Source organism: Trichomycterus rosablanca, chromosome 25 (genome assembly GCF_030014385.1).
Source record: "Trichomycterus rosablanca isolate fTriRos1 chromosome 25, fTriRos1.hap1, whole genome shotgun sequence".
Lineage (NCBI taxonomy): Eukaryota > Metazoa > Chordata > Actinopteri > Siluriformes > Trichomycteridae > Trichomycterus > Trichomycterus rosablanca.
The window spans coordinates 18,183,432-18,204,052 of NC_086012.1; the positions used below are offsets into that span (position 1 = coordinate 18,183,432).

At 45.6% G+C, this 20,621-nt stretch overlaps 1 protein-coding gene across 3 annotated transcripts in view; it reads right to left on the reverse strand.

The window, feature by feature from the left end:
• Window positions 1–2,101: 2,101 nt before the first annotated feature.
• The window catches only part of pbx1a (pre-B-cell leukemia homeobox 1a), a 58,186-nt gene continuing 39,666 nt past the window's right edge, over window positions 2,102–20,621 (reverse strand). Inside the window, exons 3-9 of one of the 3 annotated variants that reach the window (XM_062987366.1) lie at window positions 13,262–13,515; window positions 12,439–12,629; window positions 12,202–12,337; window positions 10,895–11,054; window positions 9,126–9,238; window positions 6,580–6,669; window positions 2,102–3,220 (exon numbers count right to left, since the gene is read on the reverse strand). In XM_062987366.1, the coding sequence (XP_062843436.1) occupies window positions 3,128–3,220; window positions 6,580–6,669; window positions 9,126–9,238; window positions 10,895–11,054; window positions 12,202–12,337; window positions 12,439–12,629; window positions 13,262–13,515 (1,037 nt within the window). In that variant the 3' untranslated portion in view covers window positions 2,102–3,127. The remainder of the gene's footprint in view (window positions 3,221–6,579; window positions 6,670–9,125; window positions 9,239–10,894; window positions 11,055–12,201; window positions 12,338–12,438; window positions 12,630–13,261; window positions 13,516–20,621) is intronic. The other 2 variants (XM_062987368.1, XM_062987367.1) reach the window with 2 other exon arrangements.

Consider the following 20,621-nt stretch of genomic DNA (forward strand, 5'->3'; position numbering starts at 1 on the left):
ACCGAGCTGAAGCTGTAATCAGATCTTCACTCTTCAGGTCATCGGGGGCGGAGCGTGGATTCACGTGCTCATATAACCTGAACGTTAAAATGTAAATCAGATTAACGTAATGACTTCCCCTTTAACTGGATTCTGATGGGACGTACAGAAAAACAAACGTCGTTACACCGGACGCTGATTTATTTGCGACCGAAATTGGATTCTTTCCCCCAATAACGGTCGGTGTCAAAGAGACGGAGGAGCCGCATCAGGCGACGCTGAACACTCGAGTCTGTGAGCTGGGATTAAAACACAGACCTCCTGTAACGGACAATACATCAAAGAGCCAGGAGCTAACTGTAAACCTGCAGTGGTAGAATAACGGTTAAGGTACTGGACCGGTAATCAGAAGGCTGCCGGTTCAAGCCCTACCACTGCCAAGTTTCCACCCTTGGACCCCTGAGCGAGACCCTTAATCCTGAACTGTTCGAATTGTGTCTGATCATAATATGAATAAAACCGTCTGTGCTGTAAATGTAAACGTGATGTATGTTCCACTTTATACTCAGATTTAAACGTGTGGGTTTGCTGGTGTTGTTCAGTCCACCCCCGGTTCTTCCTCTGACCGTTTCAGTCCCGGTTACTTCACCAGCACCTTGTGAAGCTGGTTAGATGAAGGAATGAGATCATGTGATTGTGGACATCTGACCGTAATCAGCGTATCTCTGTATAAGTAGAGCGTCTAAATAATCTGATTATGAGCTCCAGGTCTGATTAGAATCCTCTCTACTGGGGAGCTGATCAGGTAGGTATAGGGAGCAGGGCGGGTCACCAGGTTCTCACACAGACCCTTGATCCCCTGTGTACTTGGCCTATTTTGAATTATTTGGAAACATTTGATGTAATTCAAATACTGAAAACTGATTCTTGTTGTTAAACCGCTCTAATACGACGATATTTTAATCTGAGATCTGAATCTTGGTTTTTCGTGAGACGTTTAAATGAAATGAAGACGGAACTGAGGGGGTCTGGGTCCATGTGATTTCTGTCCTTTACAGAAATCTGAGTCATATGAGAAGGGAAAAATCAGATCTGATCAGAACACAGTGTGAACGTAGATTTAACCCTTATGTAGTCCTACATTTCTGTATACTCCCCTTGTTCTCAGGGTGAAAAATGACCTGTCCTCACTAAAACCGCTAAAATAATGCAGCTTAGGAACATTTAAAAAAAACAAACTGTCATTTATCACAAACTGTGTGATTATCTGGGGTCACTCTATGTAAAAAGTACAAAAATCAGGCTGAATAAGACTGAGGGGATCGTATCTGCTGATAATCGTACTGGTGGGTCGTTTTTGACCCTCAAGACCAAACGCTCAGCTCAGTGCAAGGCAGGTTTTCATGGACAGGGCGCCGATCCCCATACCCCCCTTCCCAAATCCCGAACCTTTTGTTAGAGTGACCGTTAGAGGGTGCATTTAAAATAAAATCAGCACTGAAACTTCTGTATGAAATGTAAAATGTCTAAAATGTGTTTACAGATCAGCAATATGCAATCCATGTTCCAACACACACACACACACACACACACACCGGCGTACCTCCGGGTTCGGTCCACCACAGACAGTCTTATAAAGCGAGTGAGAAGCAGAGGGAAAATATTACACGCTCACAAAACAAAGCACGAGAAGTTGCCATGTCCACCGTTATCCACCACACAGAGGACAGAAAGAAAACGAGTGCAAATCAGATCAGGAAAGTGTGAATGTGTGTACGGACAGAATCAAGGATTCAGATTCATCAGCACACCTGCAGAGGAAGAGAAATGACAAAACCAATCGAAACCTTCTCTCGGACGGGGTACAGATATTACAAATAATTATTCATTCCACTCCTTAATACCCTACAGAGAGAATTAAATCCAAACTTGGCAGCCACGTCAAACCTACATGGAACAGGATCAAAGTGGGCTGAATACTTAGAGCTGAAGGACTATTCTGTTCAGGGTCACAGTGGGTCCAGTTTCATGGAACGATGCAGTAACACACTGTGGACGAGACCCCCCCCCCCCCCCCCCCCCCCCCCCCCCCCCCCCCCATCATAGCCAATCATGTCTGTATGTGGGCGCCGAACGGCCGATAGCACCACTGGGGATTCGAACCCAGTATCCCGGCAGTAGTGTTTAGTGTAATTTATCTCTACCTCTATTGGCAGCAACAGTTTAGGGAAGGCCCTTGTGCATGGAGCTCTGACCTCAGTTTCACTTTACTGCCCCAGCCGGACAAACGCTGTCTGACTGAATGGGCACAAATTCCCACACACAGACAAACATCCTTTAAAGTCTAGTGAGAAGCTTCTCGGAAGAGCGTCTGTTTCTGTAGCTAAAAAGATCCAGGATGGAGCATCATCAATTACCCTTTAATAAGTGGCAGCTGTAGTCTAGGGGTTAAAATACTGGACTAGTAATCAGAAGGTCGCTGGTTCAATCCCCACCACTGCCAGGTCGCCACTGCTGGGCCCTTAAGCGAGGCCCTTAACACTGAATTGCTCAGATAGTTTTGGATAAAAGCTTCTCCTAAATGCAGAAAATGTCTTTTTTCCTGAGGGGACGCATGGGGATGGAAGAAAAATCCACCTACAGGCATGCACACACGAGTGCATTTCATAGCAGCATCCAGAACCCCAGTCAGACGGGGAGAGAGAAGGTGATTCTGAAAGGTTTTGTCATTTCCTCGGATGAAACAGTGACTAAATGAGATTAAAACATCGTCCTGGTTAAAACGTCTCTTCGTTTGGAAGCTCCAGGTGAAGTCTGATAGGAAATTCAACTCACACTGACATGACAAAAAGAGTCGAGTTCCTACGCAAGACGTGATGAGATCAACCATGAACGTACCGACGGAGACGGATGATGACGTTCTGCTCTTATTCTCATCGTTCTGTTCTTTTTTCTGAGAGGTAGAATGAAGAATTGAAATAAAATGATAATCGTGAATGTGTTTGGTCAATTATCAGCTGTGAGAAATGTACAAACAGTTTATTTTCGTGTACAGTATTAGAAACGCTGGGCGGGGTCGATGAGAGGAGTCATGATGGCGTGATGGTGTAGTGTAGAGGTGAGTCCTGTGATGGCGGCGGTGTTTATATTAGTTAGACGTATCAGATTGAACACTTCCGGGTCCTTCTGTGGGTGAGGTTACGGAGGACGGGGTCGGTGCGTCCTGCCAGCCTCCGTTCGCCTGAAACACAAAACAACACAAAAATATCATGATTATTTAATAATCTATTAATTAACAGCTTTAAGTCTGGTGCATCCAACATCTCTTGCTCCTACGTCCCTCAACCTGTGACCTGGACATCGTCTGATCAAATCCCAGGGCACAGTTTTGCCCCTTTTCCACTGCAAGGTACCCTATTCCTAACACCACACACACTCCCTGCAACACTACAAAAGCGTATCCGTTACTCGGCTCAGGGCTGAGTCCTCTGTCTCTTATGCCCCTTCTATCAGGTCCTTTTCTAGCGACCCACTGGTGTTGAGGTTGGTGTGCAGTGGAATTTTTCCCCCCAAAAGATGCATGTTCTGTTCTATACTAGTTAAATATTATCCTTGTAGACATGTAGAGCATCCAGGTCCCTTGGTAGTGTTCCTCAGCTCTCGTTTTCGAGATGACAGTAGACGGTAGCAGCATTGGCATGGCAGCTTTTTGGGATTTTTTGAGCTGTTTTTAAGCTGAAGCTCACTGGTGGACTGAGTAGCTGGCGGAGTAGCACCCAGCGCTCTTTTATTTCTACTCTAGTCTGTTTCTTTGTTTCCTGGCGATGATGCTGCATGGACTGCTGTGTTCTGGCTTCAGGTTGCAGCTTTGGTTTGAGTTTTGCCCAGACCACTGACTCCTGTATAGTTAGGAATCTTCTGCTGGTATTGAGGTTGGTGTGCATTGGAAAGCAATCAATTTCTGTCTCATATATTACCAAAATACTGTCAATTGTACAAATGTACAACATCCAGGTCGTCCTTTATTAATAAATTGTCGGGTTTAGTTTGATTGGACGGCACGGTGGGTAGCACTGTCGCCTCACAGCAAGCAGGTCCTGGGTTCGATCCCCAGGCGGGGCGGTCCGGGTCCTTTCTGTGTGGAGTTTGCATGTTCTCCCTGTGTCTGCGTGGGTTTCCTCCGGGAGATCCGGTTTCCTCCCACAGTCTAAAGACGTGTGCTGAGGTGAATTAGAGACACTGAATTGCCCTATACGTGTGTCTGCCCTGCTATGGACTGGCGCCCCGTCCAGGGTGTTACTGTGTGCCTTGCACCCACTGAAAAGCTGGGATGGGCTCCAGCAACCGCTCCCCCCGCGCCACCCTAATTGGATAAGCGGTTAAGACAGTGAGTGAGTTTGACTGGAGAACAGTTGCAGAGATTTTAGTGTTGTTGTGGCTCTTAAAGACTCTTGTTATGATGTTTGTGAGTTGTTTGCCTTATAATAGACGGCTGAACAAACTGCACATAAGAAATGCCGTCACGGCCACGCAAAAACAGACAAGGACCTTCCCCAAACTGTTTCCACAAGGTCAGAAACCCATTGTTTATGTCCAGTAACTGATTTATACCTGATTAGAAATGAGTGTGGCTGAAACACCTGAACTCTAGAAGTGGTGTCTACACACTTGAGTATATCGTGGATCTTATTTGGTGAATAAATCGACCCGTTTGAAGATGTTTGAATTGGAAAATAATCTTCTCATCTCCACACGGACGTTCCTCTTCCATTCTGTCGTCTGGTCTCCGAGCCCCGCGGCAGGACAATTAAAAGAAGCCACGCTAAATGAAGTGGAGGACGAGTGATTTTCCACAGCGGCATTTCTCAGCCCCGGATGACGGAGGAATCAATTATTGCGAATTATCACGTCAGCTGAAGGAACCAAAGTATAATGGGAAGCTAAAATGAAGGCCATTTCACATCCGCCAGACAGGCCGCCTAGCAAGCATTCGGGGGCATTAATAGTGATTTCAATGCTGCCAGAAAAAACCTTAAAAAACAAAACCCTCACACACACACACGTCTGAAATGGCTTTTGGCAGCCTCTTATTTTCCTAGCCTGTTATTTCAGACGGTCTGTAATCAAGGGGAAAAAAAATCCAATCTTCAGCTTTGGTGAAACTCCACGTCTGTTTTAAAGGCGTAATTAGAGCGGCGGTGTGGTGGAGCGAGCGCTGCGGCACAGAAAGGCTTCACGTCCAAACCCTGTCATTACAAAGCCAGGAGAACGGAACGAGTGATCCGGAGACAGAATAAGCTTTATTAAAATAAAAACCTTTCAGACGTTTTCAGACTGAACCAGAAGAGCTGAGGATTAAAACGAAGTGTGAAGGTTTCTGTGACTGATCTGCTTAAACCCATCCGAATGAAACTGGACTTGCAGACTAACTGGACACACCGGTAGCTGCGGTCAGCGTGAAAACGTCCACCAGTGACTGGCTTATTTTAAGAGCATTATCAAACCTGGGTTAGGGGGTGTACTCTGTGTCAGCGCTGGTGATGCCTCCAATTTGGGTAAACTGCTGTCCTGACCAGCCCCCAGCTCCTGACATATTCATTCCCCCCCCCCACACACACACACATACACACCCACTTACACCCCCCATGATGACTGTCAGAGGAAATCTCACACACTGTTCACAAAGGACACCCTATAATCCTCCCCTCCTGTAATCAGCTACTGTGGCCCCCTACAGTAACAGAAGTCACTGCCTTTAGGTTAGCAGTTTTACATGCTTGGCAGATTTGCTATTAAATCTCCTGGTACTTTATGGATTCCATGATGTTTCAACACTCGACTTGAGCGGTAAAACCTCATCAGCATGTGAATCTGAGCTGAATCTACATTAGTGTGGAATAACCCTCAGATCCAGTGTAGTATAAAATTAATTCTATACTTTTTTTAATGCATTTTTCTCCCCATTTTTCCTCCCGCATCCAATTTGTCTTCTGCTGCTGACAGATTTTGCATCCGAGGAGAGCACGCCGCCGCCCACGCCTTCTTTACACGTGTACAGCCCTCCTCTTCTCGTCTCTTCTGCCAATCAGGGTCCTTACACAGCGTATGAAGACCCACCCACCCGGTCCCCACCCTGCAGATACGGTGGCCAATTAGTATCTGCTGCAGGCACTGCCAATTATGCCCGCCGGATGGCGCCCAGCCGACCGGTGGCAACATCGAGCCTCGAACCCGGGAGTTCAGGAACTCGGTGCTGGTGCGTCAGTGGAATATCCCGCTGCGCCACCTGGGCGCTAATTCTATGCTTTTAAAGTTTTTGGCAACAGTGCATTAAGAATAAGAAGGTCTGTAAAGTCTTGCTTTGGTGAGTCGGGTTTGAAGGAACTCCAGTGGCCTGCACGAAGCCCTGAACACAACCACACCAAACCTTCTGTCCAACATCAACGTCTCAGACGGGAGCCACACTGTTTTGAAACTGTACGTTTAAGCTAATGGTCAGGTGTGCACATACTTTTGGCCATGTGGTGTACATTTCTATCGGTACAGTTCATGTGCTGAGATGAGGAGAACGTTTTAGAGTTTAGTGTGAAGCGCTCTTACATTCATGCCCTGTGGACTGTAGATCTGGGTGGCGGCGAGGGCGTCACTGTAGCCTCCGGCCTGACTGATTACATGGCGAAGTGTATCCACCTGGAACCGGATCACACAAACCAAACCATGGGTCAGATAATACAGCTGACACACACACACACATCAGAGCTGAAGGAAGGCCAGTCTGACAGCAGAAACTCTACTGGGAAATCAGAAATGCTTTCACACGTCCACTGTGAACGATCAGCACAGTGCGATTCGGAACTCAATCAGACATGATGACGACCTCTGCTCAATATACATATCCGCAGGAGCTGCTTCAGCTGCTGCTGATTCATTATACTTTGCTAGTTTGGACCGAGGGAGAAGCACAAGTCTGAAATCGGTTTCGGAATCCTGGTGGAGCGAGTAGCTGGTGCACTGGGTTTATATACTGGTTTGATCATCACCTCTGGTAACTGTGAGAAGTTTGCATGTTCTTCTCATGTTGGCATGAGTTTTATTTATGTACTCTGATTTTGAGTGGTGCCAGACCCACTAAGACCCTGACCAGGATAAATCAGTCGGTGAGAATAAATGAGTGACCCTGCTGAATAACCCTGCTGGTTAGCTGCTCCGGCTGGTCGGGTTTGATGGGTTTAAAGGGGTTTTTAGATGCTGGTTAGACTGGAAGACGATCTGGAGTAATGTACTGTCTGCAAGGGCTTTACATATAACGTCATGTTGACACAAGGCAACTAACAAAGTTCTGAAGGGACAGACTGGATGCATCAGACTTCCAGAAATCCACAAACCCAAACACTTCATACATCATATCAGGTCTGATGGATTTAAATGGTTTTTAGATGCTGGTCAGACCAGTGCAACACCATCCCCTCCAGGCCAGGACCTGAAGGTCATGCCAAGGTCGGCCGTCTCTGAGGACAAAATACGACATCAAGGGTCTCCGGAGTACCTTTCATTTCAATAGCGTACAAATCGATAAAGCTGATCGGTTGTTAGCAATGTGCTCACATGAGATCGAGGAGCTCCAAAGGTTCCTGCTGGAGGACCTTCTGAAAACCTCCTCATCTGCATATTCACAGAACCCAAACCCTGAGGCTCAGCCAGAGAGTCTCATCCTGCGAGATGAGCAACATGATATTTAAGGTCACATGCCACGGTGGCGGCGGTGCCAGTGCGGTGATGGGCGCTGTGTCGTTTCCAAGACTGCTTATTTGCTCCGGGCAGATAAATATCCTTCACGAGGTCACGGAACGGAACGCGACGCCCAAGGAAGTGAAGAGAGGCGCGGCTCAGCAGGACATGGACTTTATACGTATAAATGTAGATGAAAATTAACCTAAAATGCATTTTTTAATTGAGTAAAGTGTCCTGTACATTCATCTAATCACAAATTCAGGATCTATAATTTATAACGTTCATAAAAACTCCCTATAACACTGAAAAATGTGTTTGGTGACTCCAGATCACATCGATGTTTTTAATCTTTATTTATTCATAATAAATGTAGAATAATGTGGTTAAAATCCATGTTTTAGTCCCTCAGTCCTGTTACCCTCACATATTCATCCTTCTGATCATAAACGTGGAGATATTCTCATCAATCTGGTCACATTTTAAACAGAAATGTTCATTATCTGTATCTACTGAAGCTCATGGGAAGAGCATTAGTAGGTTCTCCCCTGTCCCCCCCCCCGTATGTTTGATAATATTGTAACTCTGACTGTGAAGATTCGTCTCCACGTTCATTCCTGTTACACACATTTATTCTTTTAAAAAGAACATTTTGTGATAAATCACTAGACTGTGCTCAGTGTTCTTGAGCTTTAGCATGTTCTCCATGCTGCTATATTTAAAGTATTTATATACATGAATTCTAGGTTAAAAACTCAGTCCTGTTACCCTCACATATTCATCCTTCTGATAATAAACATGTGCAAATATTCTCATCAATCAGCTCACATTTTAAACAGAAATGTTCATGATCTGTATCTACTGAAGATCACAGGAAGAGAATTAGTATGTTCTCCCTTCCCCCCCCCCGTATGTTTGATGATATTGTATTGTATTGTGACTGAGAAGATTCGTCTCCACGTTCATTCCTGTTACACACATTTATTCTTTTAACAACGTTATGTTTATTTTTATATAAAAGATCATGTTGGGATATTCCGCTAGCACACCAGCGGCGAGATTCTGAACTCCTCGGATCGAAACTCTGGTCGACTGGGCGCCATCTAGTGGGCATAATTGGCAGTGCCTGCAGCAGACGCGTCTCTGCCTGGGCGGAATAACCGGACTCGACTGTAATCAGAGATTTACGTGCATTAATTCTATGCTAAAAACTCAGTCCTGTTACTCATGTACACTAATCTTCCACTTAGAAACCATGTAGAAATGAAACAGAGGTGCCCGAGATTCGACCAAAACACATCCTGAGTAGGTACGTGTGTAACAAAGGTTTAATCGATGGAACGGCCCTCACACAGTGAGACACGCCCGTGTGCAGAGATGAGGATCGAACCCAGGTTCATATGGACGTGAGACCCTACCTGTGACTGAATGTTGGCGCCCACCTGCACGCCCTGGTACGAGTCCCCGTTCAGAGACTGAACGCTCATGAACAGATCACCGGAGTGCGACATGTTAAAAGAGGCGGCGGAACCTGAGAGAGGAACAGACGGAGAGAGGTGCAGAGAGGACAGAGAGAGGGAAGGAAGATGAGCACGGCCGCCATGCAGCAGGTACAGAGATGTTAGGCAGGAAGGGTTAACGGCATCCATCAGCACTCAGAAACATCCTGAGTAAACATTAGCTTAGCGTTAGGAAAGAAAAATACACGGCGTTCGGGTAAGATAAACGGCTCTGCCTCGGTCCGCCACAGCCGAGTCATTTAGGAAGTGCTAATCGAGTCAGGTAGGAATCAAAGAGCGCTATTTGTGCTTTAATGGACGACCAATCCCCAGATGTTTAAGGGACCGGGGCTTTAACCTAATTTCCACACAGAAAGCCACAGAGCTCTAATCGGATACGCACCAGCCAGTAATCACTTCAGGGCCGTAATGACCGACAAAAGGTCACGCCGGACACAGCAGCCCATTTACCTGAAGCACAATTTACTACCGCAGCAGCACAGCAGCCCCACACAGCCGGGTTTAAACCGGGAAGCACTGAGATGCCCTCGCGGCTTACTTTTTAATTAGTGCCGCTCGACTCGCGCCGCAATCTATTACGCCAGCCCAGCACCGCTGAGATCCCAGTTCGAATGGGTTCAGTGGTGGAACCGGCCCGGCACTGTCGGCTTACTGACAAGTGCACCTCCCGACGGTCAATCGGATAGCGTATTTTATCGCTGCGACACTTTCATTTACATCAGCCGCTTTATTCTGATCAGGGTCACGGCTGGTCATGCTGAGCAAAAATGAGAACACCCTGGACACCCTGGACAGGGCGCCAATCCACAGCAGGGTCTCAGTCACCCCCCATCTTTCCCAGCAAACAGTCTTTGCTTACACCCGAGTGCCTGTAAATATTTCTTCTCTTTTATATGTTTCATTTGTTATATAAATTTTCGATGCAACGAGACGCTGCTCCCACCTAGTGGTGATTGGGGACAATAACACCCGAAGAGTGTTGGAAATTTAATTGCTCTTGTAACAATGATTTCATTTTAATAAGTAATTTATTTTAGAATTTATGACGTCCATAAATAATTACAACCGTAATTATTTGAGCATCCGAACCATCGGACCCCAGCGAGCACAGAGCAGGATTTACTGACATGATAAACTAGCTAATAAAGATATGATTGGTCCAATACTGGACCCTACTAAATTTACAGCGGTGAAAATCACGTCACGGACCGTGAAATGAGTGTAATATTAAAACTTTAACGTTTTTCATTCACATTTACTGGTTAATCTGCACTATGAGGAGTCCAGCAATCCTACGGCAGTTCAGTTAGCAATCGCTTAGTCAAAACGTCCGAGATGTGGAAGTGTAAAGCAGCTAAAGTGCAACGAGACGCTGCTCCCACCTAGTGGTGATTGTGGACAATAACACCCAAAGTGTGTTGGAAATATAATTGCTCTTGTAGCGTCTCTAATTATTTATTCTTTCTGTGTGACCTGGTAATAAATGAGCCACTGATCTAGAGTCTCATGCTAAAGTTTGGACCCCTGAAGGAAGCTTTAATATGAGACTATTTATGACACGTTATGCAGAATTGTGATTATCTGCTGCACTTGAGAGTCGTGGTTTTTATGGTCTTATTTAAAAGTAAAATCCAGCAGAGGATTGGTGCCGGTGTGGTATCACTCACCGCCTGAGTTGGGTGTTGAAGGGGAGTTGGCTTGGCTGCCCTGAGCAGAAGCGCTGGTGGCGTTGACGGCCGTTCTGGCGGCGTACATGTTGGCCTCCTCCTGAAACTTGCCGATGTTTTTCTTGTATCGGATCCTTTTGTTTCCGAACCAGTTTGATACCTGGAGGCACAAACGTGCAGATTCGGATACTGATTCACTACCAGAGTTTATATTTAAAGGTCAAGAATGTAGAATAGGGAAGGACGAGCTGAAGGAGGGGGGTGGGGGGGGTTTGTCATGGTATTACATATACAATATATGGACAAACATATGTCAACACCCCTCCTAATTATGTAGTTCAGATTTTTTATTCACATTAATAAAAACTGTAAAACGCGATTGTCCGAAATCGAGTTTTTTCCCCAGGAGGTGAGAAAATATACAAAAACGCAGCACTAAGGTCCCCAAAAGTGCACACATGCTGAACAGTAAAATAAACAACATAAACAGATCTGTAAATATGCCACGTAAAACCAGTAAATAAATATTAAAGCTGGTGTACTGTACTACTGGACTCACTGACCACTTCTCTTGTCTTTTGAAGCCACAACTAAGCACTAAAACTCACAATAATGAAGATTAAAACACTGAATAAAAGGGCGAGAACAGGGCGAGCCTCCCAACAAAGTAAAGCCTCTCACTCATGTAAACAGAGAGACGTGCGCCACCTAGTGGATGATTACTGAACTACTGGTCTTGGTAATCTTCTCGTGGGAATTTTAAGTTTGGCTTCCCAGATCTTGTCTGTTAAATGTTGGTTCCTCTGTAATTATAAGACAAATCGATGATCGATAATCAAATGTCTTTAATATAAAGCGTCTCCAGTGGCCTGCACGAAGCACCTCCCACAACCCAATTTAACCTATTTGGGATGAACTAGAACCTCAACTGCAGACTAGCCATTCTATTATCCACGGTCTTTCAACCCTTAGGTGAGTCGGGAGCTGAAAAAAATGGGTCGCAGAGAGAAATAATAATAATTAAACAAAATTGTACATGAGCGCCCCCTTGTGGAGGCTTTATGTTACATCTTGTACACCTGAATAGGACCAGATTATAATGTAATATGATATAATAGCAGAGAGAGAGTAAGATGCATCGTTTGTGTCGCCTGGGTCACGTAAAAAATCATGGACAAAATGTGGGGCGCTTGATGAGAGGATGCTGTTAGAGCTGCAAAAAAGGGCAACTCCAACAAGCTGACAGTGAACGTCCAGATATTTTTGGCCATACGGAGTACAGAAGGATGTAAACGCGGTATCAGAACCTGGGAGACGGTGATGGAGGACTTCTTGGCCAGCTCCTCTTTGGCCTCCTCGCTGGGGTACGGGTTACTGAGGTGAGAGTAAAAATACTCGTTCAGGATCTCCGTCGCCTGCTTGTTAAAGTTCCGCCTCTTCCGCCTGTCGGATCAAAGCAAACAGAGACACGGGTCAGAGAGACGAGCCAGACGGGGGGGGGGGGTCGGGGGCGTCAGAACCGTGTGGTGGTGAGGCGGTGTGACCTGGCGTCCAGGAAGCGTGAGCGCAGGATCATGACGGCTTCGCACGTGCTCTGTTTGAGCTGCATCTGTATGGAGTTGAACTTCCGGTGGATGATGCCGACCATGCGCTCGATCTCTTTGGGGGAGATGGGGCGTGTTCGGGACTGTTCCCTCAGAAGGTTCATCACGTGGGTGGTGAACTCGTTACACGCCTAAACGCACGCACACGCACACACACACACACACACACGCACACACACACACACACACACACACACACACAAGAAGCAGTTTGATTAAAAGCCAAATCACATCAACAACATTCTGGTCATTCAGCCTGGCAGCTATTATATTAAAATTGTTATTATTATTATTTTTATTATTATTGTTAGTAGTTGCAGTATTTTAATTATTTTGATTATGTTTAGCAATGACATTATTTTAATAATAATAATAATAATTATTATTATTAATGTAATTTTAGTTATTATAATTTAACGTTATTGTAAAATATTATTGGTATTATTACTACTATTATTACATTTTTTATCATTATTATTATTTTAATCATTATTTTTATTATTATTATCATTATTGTTAGTAGAAATAACAATATTTCAATTATCTTTATTATATTTATTTTCTAAATATATATCATTATATATTATCATATTATTATATATATAATTTATTTTAATTATTAAAATTACTTCAACAATCACATTTATTATTGTTATTATTATTATTATTACTTATTACTATTATTATTACTATTATTATTACTATTACTATTATTATTATTATTATTATTATTAATAATAAAACTTTTATCCTCTCCTCGGACCTGTTCGTATTTCTCCAGCTCTGTGTGGTAGATCTGTCGGATTTGGGACAGTTTGGCTCTGTAGTCCGAATTTTCGACCGAACTGTCGTTCGGGGTTCCGCCCGCCGCCGCCGCCGCCGCTGCAGCCGTGGCCACCGCCGAAGCTCCTCCTCCTTTCTCCGGGCCGGACACGCCCTCCGCCAGGAGCATGTTGTCCAGTCTCATGAGCTGAGGGTCGGGAGGCTCCTCGTCCTGAGCGCCACGGATACTCAACACTGAGGAGAGAGAACGACAGAGATCATGAATAATCAAACAATGTGGTGCAAAACTATTTTTATTTATTATAATTCATAGCTGTGACTTCCTGGGCAACACAGAGAATTTTATTTACATACTGAATATTAATAAACAGTTCCTAATTTTATTTTCCCCTCCCTGCATCCTGTACAGGGAGTTCCTGCCTTGCACACAGTTTACCGGGGGAACCAGACCCACTGTGACCCTGACCAGGAAATCTCTAAACACATCATTTATCTGACAGTCTGAGCACTGACGTTATTCCTGAAGCATCAGACAGAAGCAGTGATGAGTTTGTGTTGGTCTCTAACGGCCTCGGCGTGAGGCTGGAACATCAGGTGGAGCGATGCAGGCTGATCCATGGCCTTCATTTCATGTTCTCCTCAAAGCTATCAGACCCATGCTCTAACACCCATCCTGGCAGGATTGAAGATAATAAAACCGCCGTTAAATCGATTCACGGCGTAATCCTGAGTAAATAATTTGCCTTCGCCTCCCGCCGACGCTCGTTTCTCTTCACGAACGCGCCGACGGGCCGCGGACGAAACGGCTTCACATTAAAACCATTTTATTCCGTCGTTTATCAAAAACTAATACAGAACGTTCCTCAGACGAGCCTGATTATTCATGAATCTGTTATTGAGCACCCTGACAGATCCGCCGTGTTAAACTCAAATCTATTTCACAACAACAACAACGACGACGACGACACACTGAAGCTCCTGACATGTGTGAGCCACGTCCCAAACTGCGTCCCTCCCTAATGCGCTGGTCAGTCTGAGATCACAACCTCACTTTTAACAAACCAGGTCCTCCAGCATTTACAGGAACCAGATTAATGGCTAAAATAATAATAAAACCTGGAGAGGACACAACATAAATAATGCTAATACACAGTGACCATCATGCAGAGATCTGAGTGAATCATTTTGTATAATAAATCTGTAGGTGGGAGTTGGTTATGTTAGATCAGCTCAGCTTAATAAATAAAGTGGATATGACTAAGGCCAAACATAATTCACAGCCATCAAAACTGCATCCCAATTTGCAGTAAAATTCACACTTTAATGTTTGTGTTTAGTAATTTAACGTTTTTCATTCGCGCAGGTGTCTCTGGTTAATCTGCACTACTAGGCAATCCTACGGCAATTCAGTTAGCAATCGTCAGTCAAAACGTCCAAGATGTGGAAGTGCAAAGCAGCTAAAAACACGACTCGAACGAGAAAGGAGACGGAGCTCAAACCGTCACCCACTAACCCTTCCTAAAATCTCAAATTCACCAACAAATTCATCATGTTCGTGTTCTGGTCTGTACATTTTATTATTTCTGTTTAATTACAATTCATTGTGTTTTGTTCACACTATTAACAAAGTGTGTGTGTGTTTTTACTCCGTCCTGTTCTCATTTGGCCGGGTGCAGTGTCCTCGTTCAGACCCTCTCCGGCCATAACGAGCCCGTTATCCAGCCTGATCTATTACGGTCCTGTCGAATCACCGTCGTTAAGGCCCGACTCCTAATTTTAACTGAGATGTGGTGACGAAAGTCAGGCGGCTGAATGAATGTTTTAATTAACTAGCAGTGATTGGAAAATCAGTCCAGGAGCAGAATTAAACTGGTTCTGATCTCAGATCAGATCAGCCATGCCTGCTGTGTGTTCTTCTACCACTAGATGTCGCTCTTATCGTTCTGTACTGAGAATAGAAGCTCATCAGACTGATGTGATAAATACTGAAGTACAACAAGATCACAAAAGATTCTTCATATTACAGCTGAATAACCTCAGCAGCACGACTGTAGTTCAGGGTTTTTTTAGGGAGGTGGGAAGGTCTGATCAAAACAAATCACTTTAGGACCCCCTGCCAATCCATCGCCTCTCCCATAACCCTTTTTTTTAAATCAATATATGATGCATTTTCTCCCAGTTTCTCATAATCATTGTGTCTTCCGCTGCTGGTGGATCCCTGATTGCAGGTGAGGTGGGTATATTGCTGCTCACGCCTCCTCCAACCCGCGTGCAGCCCTTAACTGAACCCTTTTTCACCCATGCACTCTGCATTGGTAGAGGTATCCACCAATTAGGGTCCTCACCCAGCGTTTTGAAGACCCCGCCCACATATTCCGGTCATCCCTCCCTGCAGGCACTGCCCACTAAATGGCGCCCAGCCGACCGGCGGCAACGCTGAGTTTCTATCTGAGGAGTTCAGAATCTCGGTGCTGGTGCGCTAGCGGAATATCCCGCTGCGCCACCTGTGGGTTTTAAGCCTCCCACATTTATTTATTTACAGTTCAGGTGCGGGGCTTCATCGTGATGAGGGGCGCCCCGCCCAGTTACAGCCCTGTATAAATAATCGGAACACCACCGCTGAGCCCGTTATAACAATAACAAATCGTAAATGAAAAAATGATGAATTAATTGTGGCCTAAAATTAAGGACCAAATCAATCATTTAAGTCTAGTGGTGGCCAATTGGAGTCCATCTCTCCCTCATCCCAAATCGATGAGGGCCGAGGGTGACACGCTCTCCATTCGACACGTGCAGCTGATCGCTTCTTTTCACCCGCCGGTGGCAGGGCCTCACACAGCGCAGGATTGCATGTGGACCAGCCAGCAGAGGGTGCACTCGCATTGGCAATAAGGAACCCTGTTTTAGCCACTGTTCCTAACCCCTACAGACACAGCCAATCGTGTGCCTGTGTGACGCCTTGTTGGATGATAGCAGAGCTGAGACTCGAACTCGAAAGCTGGAGATCTTTGAAGCCTAAAATGAGCAAAAGCAAGTTTTAACCAATCAGTGCTTTTAGAGGACTCATGGACCCCCGATATACAGACGCCAGAATAAAGATAATACAGCCACAAACTGATCACGCCATTCCAACATCTGTACTTAGAGTGGTTACTATAACTCAGGCGAACACGAGCGAGTGAGCGCTCCATCTTCTGGCCGTTATTGATTATCGGAAGGTTCGCGAGGTCGAGAGTTCAGCGTCAGGTTCAGATTTCTCCAGAGACCGAAACATCCTGCTTCATCAGTCACACCTAATTTCATTTCATAGCATTTACTTAAATCTAGTAAAAAACACGCTCGGACTCGGAGCTGCATTTACAAACTATAAAAGTCAAAGATTTCTGTGTGTAAGTTGTTTAGATGCTTCGTGTGTCGCTCAGCGAGCTAACACGGTGTGTGTGTGTGTGTGTGTGTGTGTGTGTGTGATATTACATTTTTATATCGGGGTATGAGACAGATTTTTACACAGAATTTTGTCTCACCCAGGAAACGTCCCCCTAATCGAGGTGCAGAGGTTCTGATTATGTTCTCTCTGTTACACACGGGGACACGCCGGCTCTTAGCGCCATAATAATGAACATGAATGAACGTGAACCTACAGCACGGCTGCACTGTCTCTGTCGACGTCAGGTGATTATTAGTAGCACTGATATAAATAAATACACTGTAGGGCCAGAAGTATGTGGACAGCCCTTCTAATCCTGAGTTCAGGTGTCCAAGACGTATAAATTTTTTGACCAGCTCCAGTGCACAAACCGAGATTAATAAAGACGTGGTTTAATGAGTCCGATGTGAGAGAACTTCTCCAGCGTGTATAAAGCCCCGAGCGATCACCCTCAGAGGAAATCAGATCAATCCAGCATCGATGCCTGACCTCACAGATGCTCTCAGGTACATATTTCTACAGACACCATGAGCCAAAACATTAGGACCACCCTTCTAACATGCTGTCAGAACACTTCTAACCTACTGACACATGAACTCCAAGTGCTTTCCAGAAGATCTTAGATATTTTCATCACACTGTTCGGTCCTAAACGGAATTATCATTATTAACTACGCTACAAATTTAACACGCACCGATCCTCCACGCTCTTCCCCTTGTGTACAGGTACCTCAGGCTACTAATCAGGGTCCTTGCACAGCGTTTGAAGACCGTCTGTCCATCCATCCATTCAAGCATCTATCTGTTTGTCTGTCTGTCTGTTCATCCGTGTATCTGTCCATTTGTCAGTCTGTCCGTCCAGCTGTCTGTTTTTCTCTGTCCACTTATCTGTCTGTCTGTCCGTCCGTCTATCTGTCGGTCCGTCTGTCTGCCTGTCTGTCCACCCATCTTTCTGTCTGTTCGTCTGTCAGTCTTTCTGTCGGTCCGCCTGTCTGTCTGTATGCCCGTCTGTCCACTGCCAATTGTGCCCGACAGGTATCGGAGCCGAGATTCGAACCAGGGAGTTCAGAATCCCAGCGCTGGTGTGCTAGTGGAATATCCTGCTGCGTCACCTGGGCGTCCTTATGCTAGAGCTTTCATTTTGGTTCCCTGCAAAAAAGCATTTCTGACCAAAAACTGCAACGAGATGAGACAGCAGCTCTACGGTCTTCTTAGTTTGATGCACCTAAACTCATGAGCAAAGACTTCAGGGTGGGCATGACTGGACCGTGAGAGGATCAGACTGGACCGTGAGAGGATCAGGGTGGGCATGACTGGACCTGTGAGAGGATCAGGGTGGGCATGACTGGACCTGTGAGAGGATCAGGGAGGGCATGAGTGGACCTGTGAGAGGATCAGGGAGGGCATGACTGGACCTGTGAGAGGATCAGGGAGGGCATGACTGGACCGTGAGAGGATCAGGGAGGGCATGACTGGACCGTGAGAGGATCAGGGAGGGCATGACTGGACCGTGAGAGGATCAGGGAGGGCATGAGTGGACCTGTGAGAGGATCAGGGAGGGCATGACTGGACCTGTGAGAGGATCAGGGAGGGCATGACTGGACCGTGAGAGGATCAGGGTGGGCATGAGTGGACCTGTGAGAGGATCAGGGTGGGCATGACTGGACCTGTGAGAGGATCAGGGAGGGCATGACTGGACCGTGAGAGGATCAGGGAGGGCATGACTGGACCTGTGAGAGGATCAGGGAGGGCATGACTGGACCGTGAGAAGACTAAACCAGTCCAAAATCAGGACACCTTCAGTGACCGATGGGAGAAGCTAATGGTAATAAAAGAAGAAACGGGCGTGAGGAAGGAAACGGTCCCGACGGCTTAAGATGACGTAAGAAGTCGGTCTTGATGACATCATCACGCTGCTCTGATGGACGGACGCTGAACAGAACACTAGCCGATGGAAACGATTCGACCGTCACGAACTCTTGTGCCGAGCGACCGGCAGGACCGCGTTCATCTGGAGACGAACACTAATGAGGCAAATAATGATTTGTTCCTTCCAACGAGATCCTCCAGCGCTGGAGTAAATGGATTACATGAATACAATAAATACAGATAATCGTACGATTCCCCTCGCCGTGCCTTAATTACCCCGAACCGACGCCATGCACTTTATTTATTTTCATTCAGTAATGGCATGGCAATCAATTAGGCCGTAATGCTGCCAGCTGCTTAGTGTGTGTGTGTGTGTGTGTGTGTGTGTGTGTAGCTGAACTGAACCACATTAAGCACTTTTAATGGATAAATGATTCTCTGTCTCTCTGAATCCATACGTAAGAGCGTCTATGTGCGTTGTGCTGAATGTTGAGCAGCGTCTCCTGGATGCCGGAGCTAATGGGCACGGCTTTAACCCTGGACGCATTAGATCAGACCTTCCTCCGAGTGGACAGTCCGTCACTCACGCCGGTCACTGGCTGTAGTGGACTGAAGGAGCTCGGACCAGCAGTGAAGGGTGAAGGGACGGGCACTTTCATTTTTTTACCGAGAGCTAGAAAACTGTTATTCACATATAAAGTCACCTCTACTACATTCAACTGAAGGGAAGCTAAACAAACAAGCTGCTCTAGCAGATACAGGAACATGGTAAAGAGAAAGTCATACACACACACACACAATAAAGCTCACAGGTTAGTGTGGGGCGCTCCAATAACATGTCAATCACGTCTCTGTGCCAACAGTGTGTGTGTGTACAGTGTGTGTATAATGTGTGTGTGCTGTGTGTATAGTGTTTTGTGTGTACAGTGTGTGTGTGTGTGTACAATGTGTGTACAGTGTGTGTGTGTGTGTGTGTACAATGTGTGTGTGTGTGTGTGTACAATGTGTGTACAGTGTGTGTGTGTGTGTACAATGTGTGTGTGTGTGTGTGTGTGTGTGTGTACAATGTGTGTGTGTGTGTACAATGTGTGTACAGTGTGTGTGTGTGTGTGTACAATGTGTGTGTGTGTGTGTACAATGTGTGTGTGTGTGTGTGTGTGTACAATGTGTGTGTGTGTGTGTGTACAATGTGTGTACAGTGTGTGTGTGTGTACAATGTGTGTGTGTGTGTGTGTACAATGTGTGTGTGTGTGTGTGTGTGTGTGTACAATGTGTGTACAGTGTGTACAGTGTGTGTGTGTACAATGTGTGTACAGTGTGTGTGTGTGTGTGTACAATGTGTGTACAGTGTGTACAGTGTGTGTGTGTGTGTGTGTGTGTACAATGTGTGTACAGTGTGTGTGTGTACAATGTGTGTACAGTGTGTGTGTGTGTGTGTACAATGTGTGTACAGTGTGTGTGTGTACAATGTGTGTACAGTGTGTGTGTGTGTGTGTACAATGTGTGTACAGTGTGTACAGTGTGTGTGTGTGTGTGTGTGTGTGTGTACAATGTGTGTACAGTGTGTGTGTGTACAATGTGTGTACAGTGTGTACAGTGTGTGTGTGTACAATGTGTGTACAGTGTGTACAGTGTGTGTGTGTACAATGTGTGTACAGTGTGTGTGTGTACAATGTGTGTACAGTGTGTGTGTGTAGTGTGTACAATGTGTGTACAGTGTGTGTGTGTACAATGTGTGTACAGTGTGTGTGTGTGTGTGTACAATGTGTGTACAGTGTGTGTGTGTACAATGTGTGTACAGTGTGTGTGTGTGTGTGTACAATGTGTGTACAGTGTGTACAGTGTGTGTGTGTGTGTGTGTGTGTGTGTACAATGTGTGTACAGTGTGTGTGTGTACAATGTGTGTACAGTGTGTACAGTGTGTGTGTGTACAATGTGTGTACAGTGTGTACAGTGTGTGTGTGTACAATGTGTGTACAGTGTGTGTGTGTACAATGTGTGTACAGTGTGTGTGTGTGTGTGTACAATGTGTGTACAGTGTGTGT